This window comes from Cavia porcellus, unplaced genomic scaffold, assembly GCF_034190915.1.
Source record: "Cavia porcellus strain 051 isolate PalLab524CR breed Dunkin Hartley unplaced genomic scaffold, mCavPor4.1 scaffold_17, whole genome shotgun sequence".
Classification (NCBI taxonomy): domain Eukaryota; kingdom Metazoa; phylum Chordata; class Mammalia; order Rodentia; family Caviidae; genus Cavia; species Cavia porcellus.
This window is the reverse complement of record NW_026947500.1, coordinates 20000408-20024140: the sequence shown is the minus strand read 5'-3', so window position 1 is coordinate 20024140 and position 23733 is coordinate 20000408. Positions and strand designations below refer to the sequence as shown.

Sequence of the window (23733 nt, the reverse complement as noted above, 5' to 3'; positions counted from 1 at the left end):
AAAAAGAAATCTTATTATTTGCTGTACTATGGAAGCAACTGGCTTGGCTATTGGGGCAGTCAGCTCTGCCCACTACGGTAAGCTTGGTTTCCTCCTACAATGACTTGTTTTTGTGTTTCAACTGCTGAATGAGTTTCTAAATTTCTGCTGCTAGGATAGTCAATGAGACGGTTAAGTGCTGACCTTCATGCCCATTTCTCCAGTTCATGCTTCCTTTGTTTGGGCATCGGCTGCTAAATATTTCTTATCTCTTCACCTCTGAGTTGAGTCCTTTGGCACATTTCTGCCAAGTGGACCACACTTGAGAAACACTCAGTGAAGTATGTCTCCTTTGTCATGCAAAGGGCTTCTGCGATTCCCACAGGCCTTTCTGAATATCCATGAGTTACAATGGCCTCCCTGATCTTTCCATGCTAATATTTGAAACTCACCTATCTTTCATTCTATCACGCAGTGCTTTTGTTCTGCCCTCTTTGTAATACCCTTGACACAAATTAGTGCAAATCTGGTATCTACATACTACTAGTTAAAGTGTATGCCATTTGGGCTGTCTTTTTACTAAAATATTATTGTTCATTTCAGATTATGAATGCTAAGAGATGAGAACTTTGAACTTTTCTTCATAGACTCTTGAATCATCTCAACAGAAGATATTTTCCTAATGTATGCTTAAAATAGTAGGAATACCAATAAATACTAATAATACTATATTCTTAGTGAGTTTCTTCTTGGGTAATGTGGAGTGCTGTGTCTGGTTATATCACTGCATGGGTTATATTACAGAAATTTGTGTTTGTGGAGGCATGACATAACTGTGACACACTATGTAAATACAAGATGGGCTCTTCACCAATGGCAGGCTCTGAATCACGTGACTTCACTCTCTTATGGTGATTTCGATAGAGCCTGGGCCCTTACATGTGCCAGGGGTGCATTCAACCACTGAGCTACACACCTGCCTCAAAGGCTTTTTCTTCCATCCATATTTCTGGTTCTTCTCTTTGTCCCCTTCTACAGATGCTCTGTGCAAAATCTTTTCTGTATATTAAAAACATACTCTTAATTTCACAAATGTCCTTGTGCAGTAAACCTGGAGGGCTATGAGTGATTATCTTTTGGAAGATTTAAGTGCCAAGATGTCCCTTTTGAAGTAGCTGTGAACACAAGGGGATAAGAGGGTGTTAGAAACATCACCAATTAGCCTCAGAATCGTGCCTCTCAAACAGAACAATTCAGAAAGAAACCAGCTTTGTTGTGCATTCTAAAAATGAAAGTAGTTTTTTGGATTTAAACTCCTGTCTCCTTTTATATTTCTTAATGTCCTTATTAATCAACTGAATCAAGTGCTCCTCTGTCTTTCAGAACCCAGAACGTTCTAAAGACACAGTGTTACTCTTTTTAGAGACAGAAAGAGGAAAATTACTTATGCAGCAGAAAGGGACCCCCAGGGAGCTATTGTACTTCACTCCAGCAAAAGCTTTAGTAGCTAAACTTCTAACTGTAGGGAAAAATAAATTCAGATTCGGAAAAAGCCTGTATTTATGATAAGGAAGTTTGAAAAGATTACTGTGAAATACCCTAAGAACTCAACACAAAATTACTCTGTATTTTTTCCATCCTTACTTCCCAAAATAATGAAAGTTAAATGGTCAAGTTTACATTAACAGTGCTTTCACCACCCTTGAAATAGAACCATTTCCTCATTTAGTTGATTAGGCAAACTGAAATGAAAACCAGTCTATGAAAAATCTTGCACGTCAGAGATTCTAGGCCACAATTAAAATACTTCTTTGTGGAGAGGAATTAACCTCACCACATCTTGTTAATTTGCTACAGACACTTAATATATATCCTGAGTTCCGGTAAAGATTATGATTGATTTCTTTTATTTTACTTAGGATCTTAAGATTGAGAGATTTTTCTCCATCTGAGCTTCATTCTTTAAGCTATGAGACAAAATAGTATAGGAACATTATTTCCGGAAGGAAATTACGTCTGTGTGCTGTGATCAGATGGAGCAAGCTTCAAGTGGATCTGATATCAGACTAAGGGGTGTCTCTCACCCCTCCCCAGTCTTCTGTGCAGTGCTGTGGGTGCTTTGAGTATTATCTGGAGCATCTGGTTGCCAGGGACCCTGTGGGATCCCACATTTCAGGCCAAAGTGCTCCAGGGTAATCAGTGCTAGGCAAGCCAGCCTTGTCTTTCTCTCCTCTTCTTCTCTCCTTCCTTTCCGTTCCTCCCATGCCACTGCCTCTTTCTCCCTGTTGAATCTTACAGACAGGCTGCTTGGGCAGTGGCACAGTAAAGGCAGCTCGAGCTGACACTCCAGCTAATGCTGGAGGATGCATGGAGAATGCGTGCAGCACAGCAGGGCAGGACCGCTCTTCCGGCATGCAGGTGTCTTAGCGATGGGTTTCTGGGAATTATGGTCCTACGTCTGCTGGCCGATTCAAGACTGACCTGAATGCTAGGAATGTCAAGTCCAGTGGGACAGAGTTTCGTCATCAGAGTTAGCAAATGTCAGGTGAGCTAGAGGGCAGAGCAGGTGGGCAGGTGAAGAACGAAGATCCTGGAGTCAGATCAGGTCAATACTGGGTTTATCACTTTCCAGCTATGTGAGTTTGGACTTGTCACTTCACCTCTTTGTATCTTTTTTATTCACCTATGTAACAAGCATTACTAGAAACTTCCAGGATTCTTGCGAGATTAAAACAGAAACACCTGCATAAATGTCATGGGTTTCTCAGTACTTTGCCAGTCGAGGAGAGAGGTGCCAGGTTGCAGCATGTTTAGGAGTGTAAATGATGAGGTGAGAAGGAAATGGCAGGTGAGGAGTGTCTGTGCGGAGGCTTGGACGCTTGTGGAGGGACACAGGGAGCCTCTGCAGACCTGGGAAGGCTCGACCCGCGCTTCAGGAAGACGGATGGGAAACGTCTTGCTTCTTCCTACTGAGTATAGTTAGACTAACAGCAAAATGCTTTTCAGTATTACTCCTTATTCTACAGCCTGTTTTCTAACGTAATTTTCCTTCTCCAGAATAAGAAAATATTTAACTCTGAGAGAGTTAAGTAGTCTTTTGAAACATGTAAGCACAATGGAAGTTAAAAAGGGTAAGTTATGTGATAGATTGCATTTTGCTGTGGTTTCCAGGGCGTCTCTGGACATGTCAGCTATGCAGTTCAGAATTGGAGGGTTCATTTCCCGTCAGGCGCCCGTGAGAATTTATTAGAGGGACAACTGAGAAGCAGGAAATCACTTGTTTCTTATTTATTTTGCTACCTTCTTTCTACCTTGCTTCATTCTAAAGTAGATTGGAAATGGCAGTCGTCGGAAACTTTCACAGTGTCATGTTCACAGACGTGCGCATGGTTCTCCTGGAGTAAAGTCCTTGGGGTGCTCATCATGACCTCCATTGTACAAACGAAGATGCAGATTTTCTTTTTTTTTAATTTGAAAAGTCAGAAAAGAAAAACAAAAAGCAAAAGGCATAAACAACAACAGCAATCTCAAAACAATAACAATATAGGTTTTCAAAACAGAATGAAAGAAATTGAACAATGGTTGTTATGTTGCATATTGTTCTCTCTCCTTTTCAAAGGAAAAAAATAGAAAAACAGGGAAAAAGGGTAGAACAATACCGAATTTAAAAAATTATCATAGAACTACTAGTTGATATATTACTTATTGTTGTCTTAAAAAAATAGTTGGCAAAGTCACAAAATCAAAGCATAAATAGTGGCTAGATACTCAAACATTGCCAGTGCAAGTCATTTTGTTCAAAGATCCAACAGAAATTCAGTAATATGGTCATCTATCTTACACGCTGTATATACTGTTATACCCTTGAGAGCACTTTCCTTCCCTTTCACTTTCACAATGTCTATTATACTTTTAGGATCCCATTATTCTGTCAGTTTTTATTATTTTTTACACTAGAGAGACAATGTGATATTTACTAATACGAGTCTTGTTTATTTCACCGATGAGGATATTTTCAAGTTGTCTCCATTTACCTATAAAGGCCCAAGATCATCCTTTTTTATAGCTGAGTAATATTTCATTGTATAAAAATCCCACAATTTTTTCATCTGCAGTTGATGGACATTTTGGTTGTTTCCGAGATTTAGCTGTCACAATTGTGCTGCTACAAACATGGGTGCACATGTATCTCTGTGACATGACCTTTTCAATTTTTCTGGGCAAATACTCAGGAGGGGAATAGCTGGATTGAATGGAACTTCCAATCCTAGTTTCTTGAGGAATCTCCATACTGATTTCCACAATGGTAACACAAGTCTGCATTCCCACCAACAGTGGAGCAGTGTTTCTTTTGCCCACAAATCCTTGCCAACAATTGTTATTAGTTGTTTTCTTATCAGCCATTCTATCCAGAGTGAGATGAAATCTCAATGCTGTTTTAATTTGCATTACTCCAATGACTAGTGATGGTGAACATTTCTTCATGTATTTATGTGACATTTGTATTTCTTCATCTGAGAACTCTGTGTTCATTTCTGATGCCCATTTTTGGAAAGGGTCATTAAATTTGAGAGGGCTTGATATTTTTCAGTTCTTTATATGTTCTGGATATAAATCTTTTGTCTGAGGGATTGTTGGCTAAAATTCTTTCCAATTCTGTGGGTTTTCTGTTCACTTTGTGGTGATTTCTTTTGCAGTGCAGAAACTTTTTAGTAATATGAGATCCCGGTTGTTGATTCTTTGAAGTATTTTCCATGTGGTTTGCATTTTATTCATGATTTTTTTGTCTTTTTTGAGACGGGGTCTCACTATGTAGCTCAGGCTGGTCTTGAACTCGCAACGATCCTCCCACCTCAGCCTCCTGAGTTCTGGGATTACAGGCGTGAGCCACCATGCCCAGCTTACTCATGATTTTTTTGCCTACCCCTGTATCTTTGAGATTTCACCAACCTTGTCCTCCAGTAGATTTAGTGTTTCTGTTTCAATGTTTAGATCCTTGATCCATTTTGACTTTAGTGTAGTACATGGTGATAGACATGGGCCTATTTTCAGTCTTCGGCACGTGGAAAGCCAATTTTTCCAACATCGTTTATTAAAGAGGCTATCTTCCTTCCAGTGAACGTGTTTAGCCCCTTTGTCTAATATAAGGTAGCTGAGTGTCTTTGTAGTAATGTTTGAATCTGTTAATCTGTTCCATTGCAAACTTTTTTTAAAAAAAATTAATTTTATTGGTACACTTTTGATATACATGAAAATCACAATCATCATAGGAAATTTATGCTTGTACGTATGATATCTTGATTCTTCTTTTAGTTTCCCTCTTCTTTTCTATGCTTATTTGCAAAAGCTTTTTCCCCATTTATTCTCCTTTTTTCCCTTTTCCCTTCCTTGCCATCTCCCACACCCCCTTTTCCTCCCTTTCCCCTTTGAACATTTTCTTTCTACTGCCCTTTATCTATCATTGGTCTTGGGTCTTATTTACCCTTTTAGTTTCTGACACAAGGGAAAGAATGCAGTTTTTAAACATGTTTGTCCAGTTTATTTCACTGAAGAGTATGGCCTCAAGGAGCCTTCATTTACCTAGATATGTCTTCAGTTTATTCTCCTTCATGGCAGAGTAGTACTCCATTGTATAAAAAACACATTTGCATTATCCATTCATTCATTGATAGGCATTTGGGCGTTTCTAAGATTTATCTGTTACAAATTATGCTGTTATAAGTATGACTGTGTGTGTATATCACAGTGGTATAATGCTTTAACTGTCAGAAAGATAACAAGACAGGAATAGCTAGGTCAAATGGAACGCCTAGCTTTTGTATCTTGAAGAATCTTCATACTGCTTTCCATATTTGGTGTACAAACTTACACTGCCATCAACAATGGGGAAGGGTTCCTTTTACCCACGGCCTTGCCAGCATTTTTTATTGGTTGATTTTAGATAATAGTCATTCTTTTTGGAGTGAGATGGAATCTCAATGTTGTTTTAATTTCCATTTCTTGAATGCCAGTGATGCTGAGTACTTTCTTCATATATTTACTTCCTGCTTGTACTTCTTTGTCTGAGAAACACCTTTTTAAGATGCCTATTTTGAATCCTCTTTAGATTTAGGGGATATGATTGTTTTTAGTTCTTTATATACTCTAGATATTAATCTTTTGAAGAATGCCTGGTAAAGAGTTTTACCCATCGGGTGGGTTATCTCTTCACTGTTAGTTTATTTGGCTGTGCAAAAGCTTTTTAGTATGATAAACTCCTAACTGGTGATTCTTTGTAATATAATCTGTGTGATCAAGGTTTTGTGTCGATGTCCGCTCCCGGCCGGCAGGAAGGACACACGACAAAGTCTGGCAGTGGACAACCTTTTCTTTTATTTTCCTTCTCCGTACAGCCTGCCCTGGGATCGCTCCCAGCCGAAGCCTCCTCTGGTCCGCTCCCCGCGGCTCCTTCCGGGCTTCGCTCCGAAGCCTCTACCGGTCCGCTCTCCGCGGCTCCTTCTGGGCTTCTACTTCCGGGCTTCTTCTTCCCCCCCAGGGGTGGCACCAGTATATATACGGATACAGTGTCCAATCATGTTAAAGTAAGCAAGGCAAGCTGATTGGCTAACATCATCAGTTGCCAGGCAGACTATATTGTTGAGCGGGTTGCTTACGCGGTAAGCAGGAAACTAACGTGCTCGATGGGAGGGGCAATCTACCTCAGGCTTCACTCTTTACTACAGGCCTCACGTCCGCCAAGTGAGGCGACCGGGCTCGGGGCTGCGGCTCCCAACAGTTTTGTTTATTATGTCTTTGCTTACACCATGCTTCAAGAGTCTTACCTGTTGTAACTTGCAGTAGATTTAGTGCTTCTGTTTTGATATTTAGATCTTTGATCCATTTTTATTTTAGTTTATTTCTGTGGGAAGATATGTGGGTTTAAATTTACTCTTCAGCGTGTAGAAAGCCAGTTTTTCTAGCACTATGTACCCAAGAGGCTATTTTTCTTTCAGTGAAGGTGTTGTTTCTGCATCTTCTATTCTGTTCCATTGATCCTTGGATCTGTTCTTTTTTGTATTTTTGTATTTTTTCCAGTACCATGCCATTTTGTCATGATAGCTTTCTAGTATAATTTGAATTCAGGGATTGCAATGCCCTCTGCCTTGCCTTTGTTACCTAGAATTACTTTTACTATTGTAGGTCTGTTCGTGTTCCAAATGAATTTTAGGACTATTTTCTCTATCTCTGTGAAGTATGTGTATTGGTATATTTAACCAAATAGCACTGAATCTCAACAGTTTTAGAAGTATGGCTATTACCATTATATTGGTTTGACCTACACAAGAATAAGGGATATCTTTCCATTTTCTCATATCCTCTTCTATTTCCTTTAGCAGAGTACTGTAATTTTCAACATTGTCTTAGTTACCTTGCTTTTCATTGAGACCAAATACCTGGCACACAAACTTAAGACAGGAAAGGTTTATTTACCTCACAGTTTGCAGAGATTTCAGTCCATAATCAGTTGGTTCCAAGACAGGGTGGCACTTAGTAGAGGGCCAGTTTGTGGCAGTGGAAGACAAGAAAAACAACAAGAGAGGAAAGGGACAAGCTTCTTTCTGTCCATTGTATGGTATCCAGTCTACCAGAATTAGGACAATGCAAATTCAAGTAGTGGACTGATCTAGTAATCACCCACCTTTAATCCCAGCCTTGCACTACAAATCAATCACACACTCTGGATTCAACCACTTCCCAAAAAACTCTATGAGCTCATGAGACTTCAGAGGGACATCCAGACACAACATTCTGTAACATTCTGTCCTCTCCCCGCAAAGACTTATATGCATCCCTTTATGTAAATACATTTAGTCTCTCTTCAATAGTTGCCAAAGCTCTAACAGTTTCAGCAAGTCTCCTCTGAGATTTAAGGCAAACTCTTAGCTGTGTACCCCTGTACAAATGAAAAGAAAGTTAAACACTTCCAACATTCAGTGGCACAAGATAAGACATTTTCATTCCAAAAGTTACTAACAGGGGTATCAAAGGAGTGGGACAAAAGCCAGTACAAAATCCATCAGTGCAAACATTAAATATAGTATTTCTATGTTCAGCATCAGAGGCATTCTGTGGCAAGACACAAACTCCAAAGAGCTTGGGTGGGTCTGTCCCTATAGCACTTCTGGGGGTTGTCGCTCCCATGGCTTCTTTCTTGGGGCCACTCTGCTCCCTCTTTGCAGTGTTCCTCAGATAATCCATGTTCCTGGCTTTTCCAAACTTCTAGTGTCTCCACTATACATTTGGCTTCATTCTCACAACTTCACACACTGCTTTCTCAGGGGCACACTGCCTGGCCACCCAGGTCTTTTGAAATCTGGGTGGACGCCTTCCTGACTCCCAGCTCTTCCATTCTGTGTGTACCTGAAACCAGCACCACATGGATGATGCCAGTGTCTACTGTCAAATGGAGCAGTAGACAGATTTTCTTCTTTTGTTGTAGGGGTCATGTACCTAAATTTCTGAGCACTCTAATTTTGTTGTTGTTGTTGTGTTTTTTGTTTTTTTTTTAAGACAGGGTCTCTGTATGTAGTGCAAGGTGGCTTTGAACACACTATGCAGCCCAGACCAGTTTTTAACCCTTGGCAGTCCTGCATGAGCCTCCTAAGTGCTGGGATTACAAGTGTGTGCATCCAGGCCTAGTTTGCTGAGCACCCTGAACCTACTTCTAAGGAACAAATTCTCTTGACTGCCACCATTCTGGAACATAGTACTCTGGGACTTTTTTCTCAAAGCCAAGTCTTTCACTTTTGACATTTTGAAGTCACAGAGTGTAGAATCCTATCACTTCTTATGATGCCCTTAAGCCATCTTTTCTATTTTATTCCTTCTTAGCAATCAAGGTCTCCTTTGTTTTGTCTTTATAGCTTACAGTTTTACTGAAGCATCCTTTCTGGCCAAACTCAAAATGTTTTAAATCATTCTTCTGGCTTCTTTGCTCTTGATTCTCAAAATAGATCTGGCTAAAAACACCCAACAGTAGCCATGCCATCACCTCAATATTTGGCTGCATTGAAATCTTTTCCACAACATTAATTTCCATCTCTGTTAAGCTCAATCTCAGGCAAAGTCTCTGGAAAAATATTGCTTTGCAGTTTGTCAAACAAAATGCAGACAAACTTTCTGCCAAGCCATAACACACATTGTCTGTGCACATTCAGTCTAGTTCTCCTTCCTAGCAGAAACCTCATGAGCTTGGTTCTTACTGGATTTATGGCTTTCTGAGCTCTGAACAGCATCCCACACAGTATAGCCTCATGTGTTACAGCTTTATTTTTTCAGCTGGTATCTCCAAAGCTTTCCCAACTGTTGCCCTTTCAACAGCCAGTTCCCAAGGCTGTTGAGCCACTTGGCCAGGTAACATCATAGCAACAACCAAATTGTGTCTTAATTACTTTTCTTGTTGGTGAGACAAAATAGCCAACGCTCAAAGTTAAAGGGGAAAAGGTTTATTTAGGATCCAGTTTGTAGAGGTTTCAGTCCGTAATCAGCTGGCTCCTAGCTAGGTTGGAACATGGCAGAAGGAAAACAGTTCATAGTAGTGGATGACAGCAAAAGCAACAAGAGAGAGATGGAACAAACCTCTTTTTGTTGCTTATGTTGTATGCAGGTTACCTCCCTTAGAGCTGTTGTAACACTCATACACTTAATCCCAGCACTGGGCCATGAAACTATCCAAACTCTAGATTCAGCTACCTCTGAAAAGTCCATACTCTATGACTAGATGAAGCTTTGGGTGGACATTTAGACATAAACCACAACAAAAACAAGTATCTTTGACTTCCTTCATTAGATTGGTTCCTATTTCATTTTTCTTGATGCTACCATGAACTATATTTCCCTAATTTCTGTCTTATTAAGTTGTTATTTGTGTACAGAAATGCTATTGACTTTTGAGTATTGATTTCATATCTAACTATGCTACTGAATTTGGTTATTAAATCTAGGAGTCTTTTGGTGTAGTTTTTGGGCTCTTCTATGTAGAGTATCATGTCATCTGAAACAGTGGTAATTTAACTTCTTTTCCTATCCTTATTGCTTTTATTTCTTTCTTTTGTCTAATTGCTCTGGCTAATGTTTCCAGAATTATTCTGGCTAATGTTTCCAGAATTATAATGAATAGGAGTGTTGATAGTGGGATCCTTGTCTTGTTCCTAAATTTAGAGTGAGAGATTTTACATTCTGGAATATTTAGTATGACCTCAACTGTTGGTTTGTCATGGATGACTTTCATCAGGTTGAGATAAAGACTTTCTATTCCAATTTTCTGTAGGCTTCTTTTTTTTTCAGAAACGAGTGTTGGACTTTGTCCAATGCTTTTTTCTGCATCTGTTGAGATGATCTTGTGCTTTTCGTCCTTGGTTCTGTTAATTACATTTATTGATTTGTCTATGTTAAATCATCCCTGGGATGAATCTTGTTCATGGTGTATAATCTTCTTGATGATTTGCTGCATTCTCTTTGCCAGTGTCTTGTTGAGGATATAATACAGACTGATTGGGCTTGCAGCCTCCCAAATGAATGGACAGCAAGGGCTTAAATAAAAGAGACAAGCAATATGATTTTAGAGCTCCAGGAGGATCAAAACCCTCTAGCAGAATACAAGATCCTCTGGGGGCTGAGAGCAAGCACTTCTCTGGGCAGCCCGTATTTATTTGGTCTTAAAACAAGGGAGGGTTTTAGAGAAGAAAGTGGGAAAACTGAGAGGACCTTGGGAGTCAGTTCAAGGACTTCTCCAAGTATAAAGTATGTGAATTTAGGAGAACTATCTTATCTCCAGGTTAACTGCAGGAGTGAGATGCCTGCAGCTAGTTATTTGGAGTTGGAGCCAGGCATCCTCAGCTGTAGCCTTATCTTGTCCTCTGAGATGTAATGGTCTCACTGGTCTGCTGGGACCAGTGATTCATAGACGTTCACTTAATATGCATCTGCTGTCCATTTCCAGACAAGGGGCCTGGACCTGGGGCAGACTTACAAATAAACATAGAAAGCCAATTGATTAATTTTAAGTTTTGCTCAGGGTTGTTTTGTAGTGGTCTCTAGCAAGGATATTTGTTTCTGTTCATTAGAGAGATTGGCTTGTAGTTTTAACTCCATTTAAGTTCAGGTTCTTGGTTGTGAGGCTGGGGACCGAGTTATTCAGCCACCTATACTTTGGGTGACTTTTGTGGGTTTGAACTCAAGTCCCTGACCAAAGACATCTGCCGAGGCTGTGCCTTATCCAGACACTAGAAGCCCCTAAGATTAAGCCCTCCTGTGGCTGCTGTGAGTCTTGGGTTCTGCTGGCCCCTTCCAAAATGTCATCTGCTCAGTTACCCTCTGCTGGGGACATTTGGACTGGAGCCACTCACCAGACCCTGCAGCCCATAGCACCCTCTGGTGCATTTCTTTATGGAGATCTCTGGAATCATCTACAGTCACTGTGCCTGTGTAGGCTTGAGCCACCTGTCTCGTGTGAACTGGGAGTCAGAGATAAAGTGACATTTATGACTGAGGTCCCTCTTTTAACTTCTCTGTGACACCAGTTCTCCCGTCAGATCCTGTGTCCTAGGGATCCACCTCCCTCCTTCGCTTCCCCAAGTTGCTATACTCCAGTGTCTGGACTCCAAATCTTGGAGAGGCTGACTTGCTACTGTGTCGTGAGTGTCTTAGAGCACTCTGAACTCCGGGCAAGGTAAACACGCACACACGCCTGATCGGGACACGGGGGGTACAGTGCTTGGAAAAGAAAGACAGGAGAGACACCTTTACTGTCTGCACCGCGTTAAACTGCACTGCACGCACAATCTTTATTTTAGGATTCATATATAGTAAACCCGATCAGTTCACAGAGCCCAGATAATTAAGTAGTGAAAAGGCATTCTTTGTGGCAAGCTACAACGTGACAGACTACAATGTTTATTCTAAAGCTATCTAAGTGAAGTAAATAATCACAACCAGTTCTCATAACTTCTCTAGCCCAGGAAGAAATTCATTAGCTCAAGAATGTTGTTAATTTGTCTGCTGTTAGTGTCACAAAGGGTGGCCAGCCACTTCCTCAAGACTTCTGCAAAACAAAGCCAGCTCACAGTATGGATTCCAGAGGGTGAGGGGTCTCACTGAGAACAGGCATTCCTATTCTACCTCCTTCTCGCATACCAGGGCGGCTATTGTAAATTGCAGGTTAGAGGGGGTTGGGCCTACAAAGTGACACCTCATCCCCCACACTTCCTTCCTTTTTATTTTTTAACAACAATTTTTATAAGATCAGGTTATTAATAGTATTTCGTCTTATGCAGTAAAAATACACAAGAACTATGGCAATGAGAATTATAATTAAACTAAGTCCCATGCCACTAAAAGTGTGGGTTATGTTCTGCCAGATTCCTTTGGAATCTAATCCTTTTAAAGATTGAGCAAGCAATTGCGCGAATTGTGCCAGGGATTCATCATCATTTTGCTTTGCAAAATCCTTGTCAATTTGATTATGCAAAGATTCTATTTTCTCCTGGGCAGAGGTGTTTTCATTTAGATACATTTTAATCATTTCCCATTCATGTTCTGTTTGATTATAAGGTCGTTGGGTTATACAGAAAGTAGTTGAATTCCAATCACATTTTAAAAACACTTGATGCTGAAGAGCCAATATTTTTCTACCCATCCATTCAACTGTTTGTTTAAGGAGGTCTATTTGTTGTTGTAGTTTGGCGTTTATTTGCCACTGAGTTAACCAAAGTTTATGAGAATTTTTATGCCATAATTCTACAACATGTTTTTCTTGCAAAGAGGTTTGTAAAGCTATTTCTGAGACTGCTGCTAGGGAGGCTACAGTTATCAGACTTAACAGTACAGCAACCACTATTCCAATAAATCTTTTTGTACGTTTTAACAGATGTTTAAAAAATTCAGTAGTAACAGAAATTACTGGGTCTTGAGACCATGGTCGAGTTAAATTTACAGGCAACCAAATATGAGTTTTTTGTTGTAACAGCATAACTGTATAAGGCTTGGTGAAATTTAGTGTGCTATTTAAGCATGTAAACAATTGACAATTTAAACAAGTACAAGAAAAATGTGTAAAATTAAAAGTTCCCACTAAAAAGACATAAGGCAGAGGTGCACAAACAGTAATATTATACATTTTAAACCTAGTAAAATTATAAGTAGTAGATACAGATCGACTAGTCCCTGAATAGGAAACATTGTACAAGGTTACAGGTTGTATAGCGGCTGGAATCTTCCAAATATGATTTTGAAGGTGATGAGGGTATTCTTCGGCTGCAACAGCAGGGTTAGCGATTCCACCATCTCCCCACCACAAAAGAGACGTCTTCTGAGGAAATATAGGAGCTCCGTCAGTTATTTTCTTTGGATCTGGAAGACTGTACACAACAGAGAGATTACATCTTGTCTCATTTCATTCAGCACATCCATTAACGAATTTTCCAAATGGTCCCCAAATAATATACCCATCAATATTTTTAGCAAATTTTCCCATACATAGTTGCCAAATTATGGGATTATAAGAAATATTTTTATAAGTGAATTCAGGACATACAGGAAATGTATTTATGTCAGGTGCTGTTAAATTTCTCCAGGTAACATTAAAGGTTTGAGCAGCCAAGGCTTGAAGCCTTGTCCTTTTGTTGCCTGCTTTTATTCCATGTTGAATCCAATACTGCCATCCCAGAGGGATGCAAGGCGGTTCCCCAATGCAAATAGGCCTTTGATTACCATAATAAGTAAAATTGAATAATGTCCCATCATCTTGATTGTGGGGGGTTAAATCAGCCCACGGTGCTGACAAAATTTCTCTAGGTGTGGTATAAAGTAAAATATCACTAGTTCCCCATTTTACAGGTTCTAATAAAGGGGGATTTGGAATATATGCCCAGTACGAATGTGGAGGTACCTCAGTCCCCGATGCAACGGTGAGCAAGGCACATAAAGCTAAAAACAAGTTTTCAGGGTTTAAAGGCTTTCCTGCTTGAAGGACAAGCCGTTGCCCTTCTATGGTCAATTTCTTTAATTGTCCCCATGTAGGGAGGGGATTTAAATTTGGTCCCTGTGAGCGGCGGGATTTTCTTAGCTGTAATCTGGCCATGGCTGCGATAGGAACAAGCTCAGCATCTTCAGCCTCTAGCTGGTTTCGCGCTCGCTTCTGAAGGCACGGTTCCGGTTCCTTGGGGAGTTGTCTCCGGGGCTGGCGAACAGGGTCTGGAGGCGCGGATCCTGATCCATCGTCCAGGGACCCACTGCTGAATTCCATTTTCTGTGGAGATATAACCAAAACCTTTCCCCTTATAGAGCAGTGTGCCCTTCTCCCATTTAGCCTCTGGAGCTGTTTTAGTCCAAATAGGTTCATTAATCACAAAGGGCTGTTGTTGCTGTTCGAAATGTCTTTCAGCTCTTGTTAATATTTCACCTTGTGGTAAATTGAGAAAATTTAAAATAAACAATGCTTGATGCAGTAATGTTTTTGGACTGTTTTGCAATTTAAACAGTATTGGTATCTGAATATCCTCCTGACTCCTCCTTTTTAATTTTTTAATTTGCAACTTAAGAGTGCCATGTGCTCTTTTAACAATAGCTTGACCCTGGGGGTTATATTTAATCCCTGTAATATGAATAATATTATGGAGATCACAAAATTGTTTAAATGTTCTGCTAGTATAAGCAGGTCCATTATCTGTTTTGATTTTAGAAGGAATTTCCATAACTGCAAAAGTCTCCAATAAATGTACAATAACATTTTTAGTGGATTCTCCCTGTTGAGCAGTAGCCCATAGAAATGAAGAATATGTATCAATAACTACATGTACATAAGAAAGCCGACCAAAAGAAGGTACATGTGTAATATCCATTTGCCATAACTCATTAGGTTGAGTTCCTCGAGGGTTGACACCTGCGGGAATAATTTTTAAATGTAATGGTCTACAAATAGGGCAGGCTTTTACAATCTGTTTAGCTTTTGTAAAAGGTATCTTATATTTAAGATGCAAATGTCCTGCATTTGCATGATTAAATTGATGTTTTTTAACGGGTGTAGTGAACATAACTAAGGAATCCACTGCATTGTTACCTGATACTAATGGTCCGGGTAACTGAGAATGAGAACGTAAATGAGTAATAAAATAAGAATGATTTTTTTTTTGAACATGTATTTGTAAATTTTGAAATAAAGACAATAAAGCAGGCTTATTAGAATATAACACAGCTGAATAGATATTTGTCACTACTCCAACAGAATAGGCCGAATCGGCTATAATATTAATAGGTTGGTTATGAAAATCTAAAAACACTTGTAATATAGCAAAAAGTTCATTTTGTTGTACAGAGTTAAAATTTGTCTGACGTACCCAGTAAGATTTTTGAGTCCAATATGCAGCTTTATTTTTAGATCCATCTGTAAATATAGTCAAAGCTTGTGGAATTGGCTGTACAGCTAATAAGGTATTAACCACAAATTGTTGACGTCTAAAAAAATCCCATAATTTACTTTTAGGAAAATGATATGAAAAAGTTCCCATGAAATCTGCTAAAGCAATTTGTAAGGTTTTAGTAATTGACAACAAATATTTTCATTGTTTTTTAGTTAAAGGGATAACTATATTGTTTATATCTTCTCTTATCAAAGTTATAGAACGAGCTCTACCATTTATAATTAAAGCTGCAACCATGTCAATATAAGGCATAACATTTTTAGATTGCTTAGTTTTAGTGAATACCCATTCTACTGGCATAGCATTTTGACCTAAAACTGCAGAGGGATAATGAAAAGTATTAATAATATATAAAGTTAGAGGCAATTTAGGATCAATCTTAATTAAAAATGCATCCTTAATTCGTTGTTTTATAAACTGTAATTCTTGCTCTGCTTTTGCTGTTAAAGAACGAGGGCTGGATGGATCTGAAGAGCCCTGTAGAGTAGCAAACAAATGTTGTAATGCATGGGTAGGAATACCTAGTGTGGGACGAAGCCAATTAATATCCCCTAATAATTTTTGAAAATCATTTAAAGTGGATAACTTATCTCTCCTAATAGACATTTTTTGTGGAATCACCTTTTGTCTAGTAAGAATATATCCCAAATAATGACTAACTTTTTTTTTTTGAATTTTATCCTGTGCTATTACCAATTAAAACATTTTAAAGACTGTTTTTTTTTTTTTTAGATTGTCAATTAGTCCACGTGTTTGCCATGGTTTCAGCAAACAGTTGCATTTTCCTAGATTTTGAATTTAAATCTTTACATTGTTTTATAAAACTGTCAATCGTTCCAGTATCTTTTATTGGAATTAAAGCCCTTTTGCATTTATCATTAGCATTTTTAAAAGCTAACATTTTTAAGAGATGCTCTTGTAAGTCTTGTCCCACTACTGTTTTTTTTATAACATTTTGAAGTCTTGCAACGAACTCAACATACGGTTCATTGGCTCCTTGCAGAACTTTAGCCCAAGATCCATATTCTGATCCTTTAGGCCGTATTTTATCCCAAGCTTTTAAAGCAATATCTTTTAATTGAGCATGAATCTCTCTTGGAGCTCCTGCCTGATGCTCAATAGTATCAAAGAAACCTGTACCAGAGAGCATGGGATAAGAAAGGAGTCTAATATTAGGATCTCGATCGTCAGCATTTTGTCTTGCCTTTTCCGCACAACCTTCCATAAACCACATGTGCCACTGTAAATATTCTGGCTCCTTTAAAAGAATTTTGGCCAAGGCTTTCCAATCATAAGGAGCAAGATTACCATACTGATCTGCTACCGATGTTATTAATTCTCTAGTGTAATGAGCCTGAGGGCCATAAAGGGTTACAGCCTTTTTTAATTTTGCTAAATCATCCATATTAAATGCTTCCCATCTAGGGGGAACTGCCTCTCCATCTATTGGCTGCGGCCTGATTACAGGGAAAGCAAAGGCAGGCTTTTCCTCATCAGAATCCCCTAATTTTGGTAAATCAGCCAAAGCTAGTTTGGCTTTACTCCAATTAGGGTTAGATGGAGGAGGTGCAGAGGGAACTACAGGCGGGTTCTGCTTAACGGAGAGTTGTTTCACCTCTTGTGTTAAATGCTGTATAGCCTGTAAAATTGGGCGATTGTCATAATTTGATATTGCTGCGGCAGCTAAAGCTGAGTCGGCTGTAGTGGATTTTACTTTTAGTTTGGACGCCTTTTCACTACTTAAAGCGATAGCGTCATTTTGAACTACATTCTGCTCCTCCTCTGTGAGGGGCAATTCCTGAATAACTGGCTTAATTTCTAGTTGAAGATTTTCTACAATATGTTTATCTTCCATAGCTTTTAATAAAGAGTACACAACCGACCAAATAGCCCAAAAACGTAAAGGAATCTTCTCCTCCTGTTGCATAGCCCTTTCTATACTAACCCTTGCCTTCCTCCATACTTCTACATCCAAAGTTCCTTCATCTGGAAACCAAGGATTATATTCTTTAATTGTATCAATACACATATCCAAGTCAGCTGACCTGAGCGATATGCCATATATAGATAATAAATGTTTAAGAATTTTTAAGAAAGGAGAGGAAGCAGATTGTCCCATTTCCCCGTAATAAAATTATACTTACCTTCCTAAGCGACCTTCGGAGTCCCTGTTCGGGCGCCACTTGTCGTGAGTGTCTTAGAGCACTCTGAACTCCGGGCAAGGTAAACACGCACACACGCCTGATCGGGACACGGGGGGTACAGTGCTCGGAAAAGAAAGACAGGAGAGACACCTTTACTGTCTGCACCGCGTTACACTGCACTGCACGCACAATCTTTATTTTAGGATTCATATATAGTAAACCCGATCAGTTCACAGAGCCCAGATAATTAAGTAGTGAAAAGGCATTCTTTGTGGCAAGCTACAACGTGACAGACTACAATGTTTATTCTAAAGCTATCTAAGTGAAGTAAATAATCACAACCAGTTCTCATAACTTCTCTAGCCCAGGAAGAAATTCATTAGCTCAAGAATGTTGTTAATTTGTCTGCTGTTAGTGTCACAAAGGGTGGCCAGCCACTTCCTCAAGACTTCTGCAAAACAAAGCCAGCTCACAGTATGGATTCCAGAGGGTGAGGGGTCTCACTGAGAACAGGCATTCCTATTCTACCTCCTTCTCGCATACCAGGGCGGCTATTGTAAATTGCAGGTTAGAGGGGTTGGGCCTACAAAGTGACACCTCATCCCCCACACTACTGCTCCTTACTCCGCCCTATTTCTGGATGCCTAGATGCAGCCTTTCACGGACAACAAATGACAGCCTAGTTGGAGGTGTGATAAATCCCAAACACTGATTCCAACTGAAACTGTTTCCTTCATGAAACACAGTGTTGTCTCCCTCAGCCTGTGAGCAAGTCATGTGTGGATGAAAGGATCTTATGGACTCACCATTTCCCAGGGTTACATTGTCTCTTTCTGAAAGTTCAGACTGTTTGGGGGTGTTTCATAGAGTGAGTTCAAGGCACTGCCTAGGGGTGGAGGGCAGTCCTAGAAATAGAAAAGCTGGAGGAATCTCATTGTGTTGGATCAGCTCTATGGTTGCCCTGAAGCTATGAAGTTCTGTAGGAAGTGTCAAAAGGACAGGCTTGGAGGCCAGGGGTCTCAGGAAGCATATTCCCATGGGACCTAAGAGGTGCAGGGGCACTGAGGATCTGAAGAAAGTCCAGTGATTGGAAATGTCCCAGCCTCACTGAGATGCTTTATAAATTATTATTCTACACTTCATGGAGCTTAACCTTATGAGTATCAGAGTGAAAATGCCACGCTAATTTAAAAATTTAGACTGATTCATTCTATGACTTTTAGAACTTGTACTGTCATTTTGTTTATTCTTCCATTCAGGTTCATCATCTATTCATTGTTCATCATGACTTATGTTGTTTTCACCCCTTGATTATTGTGAACCATGCTGCAGTGAACACGAGAGTGCAAATACCTCTTTGCAAACCTGATTTCAGTTTTGGGGGGGATATATACTCAGAAACAGTATTGCTGGATCGGATGATAGTTTTATGGTCAATCTTTTGAGGACCACTATACCAGTGTGCATGGTAGTGGCACCACTGTAATTCCTGTGAACAGCACACAAGTATGCTCATTCTTCCACATCCTCACTAACACTGTTGCCTTTCACATGTAGAGTTTCAGCTGTTGAATGTGAACAAGTTCTAGAGACCTGCTGTATAACATTGTGCTTACAGGTAACGGTATAGTGTGGTGCTCTTAAAACCTTGAGAGTAGGTCTCACGTTAAGTGTTCCTAACACAATAAAAAATCCCATCATAAAACAAGCATAAGAATGTTTCAGTGAATATAAAACTTAAAATCTTAAAAAAATAGAATAGAGGAATCAGTAGGAAGACTGTATTATGTTAGCTATATTTGAAGTGAGCATTTAATGCTGAAAATACTCAGTATTTTTCCGTTGTTTTATTTGGTTATACAAGCTGCCATAAAATTTTTTTTTGGAAAAATAGGTTCATGCAACAGTATAAGGCAGAATGATTGTGTACATTCATGAACGTGACTCCTAACAGGTTCTGTATTAAAGTGTGCAACAGTTTATATGTCAGGAGTATAATTATAAATTTGTGAAATGTCCTTTTTATCACACTGTGGTACATTTTTATTGTTTTAATTTGCTCAAGATTTTTTATTGTTTAAAAATTTTCTCTGAATGTTGTAGGGGGAAAGAGTTATCCATTTAAACCGTATTGCCATCTTGGAGACCCTCAGTTTATGAACCACTTCTGACATAGTCTTTGTAGCTATGTTTCCCCAAAGGACCAGCTCAAGGCAAAATAACAAAGAGGGCAGAATTAGTCTCTTGTTTACAGCAACATTTACCTATTCACCGTTGTGCAGGCTTTTCCCCTCTTGATCTGAGTAAGTTGTCTTCAAGACCAGAATAAACTCTCCAAAGCTCGTCTTGTTCACTGGTGGTTTCCTTGTGCAGTGTCTTTTGGTTTCATAAATATTTTAAGCAAATTGATGAGCAAGAAACTCATAAGAATTCCATGAGAGGTTGCTTAAATTTTAATAAGAGACAACAACCTTTAAAAGTTTAACTCCCAAGTCTTGCATAGTGAATTTGTAGAGAATGGCACCCCAGAAATGAGATATGGAGGGGCTATTTTGAGAGAAGGTAGCTATTCTGCTGTATCACAGAGTGGTCTTAAAATGTGCTAAAGAGAACATTGATTAATTTCTTCTTACAGACCTGGGAACAAATTGTAAAATATGCTCTGCTAAAACAAACATTTTTTATTTGGTGAGAAATTCTCCCTTTATAAAGAATACAGTAGTTTTAAAATTTGTATTATTCAGCTTCCCAATAAAATATAGAAATTCTACCATATTAAAGAATTTTCTTCTAAAGCATCAACTCTAAAATCTGTCAAATAATTTAGAAGAAATGTAATGAAAATATTTACATATAAATTCAGGAGTCGATCCTGCATTTCAGCCAGACTTAGGTGAGAGTGATTCTAATTGTTATGACAGCTTGCGTGGGACTGAATCTAGGCCAAGACATCAGTGAAATACATGGGGGCTGCCCAGTGAACAGAAACTCTGCTGATGGCCATGGTTATAATGATGGTGGCACTGGCTGAATTTGGAAATATAATTCCCTGTCCTTTGAATGCTTCTAAAACAATTAAAAGAAAAAATAATTAAATTTCAATAACTCATTTATACCTCCATTATATCAGCCTAACAGTCTTCTGTGGCCCTGAGGAAAAATACATCATGCATTTCTTGAATGGATTCTTTTTTTTTTTTTTTTTCAGTGTAAGGTTACATATAATACAGAACTACAAAAAAAGCATAACAGTAAGAAATCACCTGTTAATAGATTACATATTATCATCTTGGAAATAGTTGCTCAAATCACAGTATCAAAGAATACAAAGTAGACATTCAAACAGAGAGACTACAAACAGCTGTGTTCAATGATCCAAAAACATTAATATAGTCAGCTATTCAACATCCCTATACACACTTGCTGTTATATCCGTTAGAGCTCTTTTTTCCCCTTCCTCTCTTTTTACAACAAAATTTACACATTTTAGATTTTATTACTCCTTAGTTCTTATTACTTTTTGGGGGGGGGGAGAATAAAGTCAAATATGGCAGAACAAAGCTGTCAGTGAAAACCAAGGATAGACTTAGCACATGATGTAGAACAGAGTATACGGTTATTAACAATAGTTATCAACGTTGTCTCTTGTTTCCTTAAAAAGATTTGTCTATCTCATTAGATATTATAAAGTTGGACAAAACAGTAGAGAACAAGACCAATAAAACTTAGACATTGTAAACATTACAGGACTTCCAAAGGAGACAATAGTCAAACCAGAATGGGCATCTTAGTGAATCTTACTGCCTTCAAAGTAGTTGCCTATACCCTCGGACCTGATACTATCCCACAGAATGGAACAGAGTCTAATCAGTCAAAACAAGATCGTGGGAGCATTACAGGACTTCAAAACAAGTTAATAGGAAATCGAAAAGAGTTACTATTATATATCCTAATTTTTTAAATTTTTCCCTTAATTAAAATAAACATAAGAAATAACTAAATAATTTTTTAAAGAATAATAGTTACCATAGTGTCTGTCTTTTTCCTTGAGATATTTGGATAAAACTTCATATACTATAGCTTCAAATATTTCCATATCAAGAAGCCCGGAATAAAGCCTTTCTAATTAATAAGTGAAAATTTTATAAGGCTTCAAGGCCACATAATGGGGAATCATGATTGCCACATATTTTCATATATTTGAATCATTACTTACATTAGGGAAACTATTCGGTATTCACACATGCGAGATTGATTTATTTCACTTATGAGTATGGTCTCAAGCTGCGCCCATTTATTGATAAATATCTCAATGTGATCCTTCTTTATAGCTGAATAATATTCCATTGTATAGAAATACCACAACTTTTTTATCCATTCCTCAGTTGATGGACACTTGGGTTGTTTCCAAGATCTGGCGATTACAAATTGTGCTGCTATAAACATAGGTGCACATAAATCACTGTGGTATGATGCTTTCAGTTCTTCTGGGAATATGCCTAGAAGTGGAATAGCTGAAATAAATGGGATTTCCAATCCCAACTTTTTGAGAAACCTCCAGACAGACCTCCACAAAGGCTGTACCAGTCTACACTCCCACCAACAGTGCAGGAGAGTTCCTTTTTCCCCACATCCTTTCCAGCATTTGTTGTTGGTTTTCTTGATCCTGGCCATTCTTTCAGGAGTGAGATGGAATCTCAGTGTGGTTTTAATTTGCATTTCTCTGATGACCAATGATGATGAGCATGTTTTCATATATTTATTTGCCATTTGCATTTCTTCATCTGAGAATTGCGTATTCATCTCAGATGCCCATTTTTGGATTGGATCTTTGAATTTTGGAGGTCTGAGTTTTTTTAATTCTTTATATGTTTTAGACAAGAGTCCCTTGTCTGAGAGAGAGTTCACTAAAATCTTTTCCCAGTTTGTGGGTTTTCTTTTCACTATGCTGGAGATTTCTTTTGACATGCAGAAACTTTTTAATAAGATGTGGTCCCAGTTATTGATTCTGGGAAGTGTTTCCCGTGCGGTTTGAGTCCTGTTCATGAATTCTCTACCTACTCCTATGTCTCCAAGGTTTCTACCCACTTTGTCTTCCAATAGATTTAGTGTTTCTGTTTTAATATTCAGATCTTTGACCCATTTAGATTTTAATTTAGTACATGGTGATAGACATGGGTCTAGCTTTAGTTTTCGGCAAATGGAGAGCCAGTTTTTCCAGCACCATTTATTAAAGAGACTGTCGTTCTTCCAGTGAACCTGCTTGGCTCCTTTATCAAAGATAAGGTGGTTGAGTGTGTTTGTAGTTGTGGTTGTATCTTCTAATCTATTCCATTGATCTTCGCCTCTGTTTTGATTCCAATACCATGTTGATTTTACTACTGTTGCTTTGTAGTATAATTTCAAGTCAGGGATTGTGATGCCTCCTGCTTTGCCTTTGCTGCTTAGAATTGCCTTTGCGATTCTAGGTCTCTTCTGGTTCCAGATGAAATTTAGGAGTGATTTCTCTAGATCTATAAGGTATGTTGATGGTATTTCTATTGGGATTGCATTGAATCTGTATAAGAGTTTTGGGAGAATGGCCATCTTCACAATGTTTGTTCTTCCTATCCATGAGCAAGGGATGTCTTTCCATTTTCTGAGATCATCTTCAATTTCCTTTTTCAGTGTATTATAGTTTTCACTGTATAAGTCTTTCACTTCTTTCGTAAGAGTAATTCCTAAATATTTCATTTTTTTGCTTGCTAATGTGAATAGTCCAGTTTCTCTTATTTCCCTCTCTGTAATTTTGTTGTTCATGTATAGGAATGCTATTGATTTCTGAGTATTGATTTTGTATCCAGCCACATTACTGAATTTATTTATTGTATCTAAGAGTATTTCAATGGAGTTTAGGGGGTCTTCTATGTAGAGTATCATGTCATCTGCAAACAATGATAACTTAACTTCTTCTTTTCCTATCTTTACCCCTTTTATTTCTCTTTCTTGCCTAATTGCTCTGGCTAGTACTTCCAGTACTATATTAAATAGGAGTGGTGATAAAGGACATCCTTGTCTTGTGCCTGATTTTAAAGTAAAGGCTTTCAATTTTTGGCCATTTAGAATGATGCTGGCTGTTGGTTTGTCATAAATGGCCTTTATTATATTGAGGT

At 38.6% G+C, this 23733-nt stretch overlaps 2 protein-coding genes across 4 annotated transcripts in view; one reads left to right on the top strand and one right to left on the bottom strand.

Annotated features, from left to right (window-relative positions):
* Window positions 1-23733, top strand: part of LOC100725022 (contactin-associated protein-like 3) — a 233507-nt gene that overhangs the window by 119117 nt on the left and 90657 nt on the right. The window lies entirely within an intron of this gene.
* LOC134470863 (endogenous retrovirus group K member 113 Env polyprotein-like) lies at window positions 11762-18177 on the bottom strand. Its single transcript, XM_063227347.1, has 2 exons — window positions 17582-18177; window positions 11762-14266 (listed from the first exon to the last, which is right to left on the bottom strand). The coding sequence occupies exons 1-2, from the start codon at window positions 17789-17791 to the stop codon at window positions 13412-13414; spliced, it is 1065 nt and encodes a 354-aa protein (XP_063083417.1). The 5' UTR covers window positions 17792-18177; the 3' UTR covers window positions 11762-13411.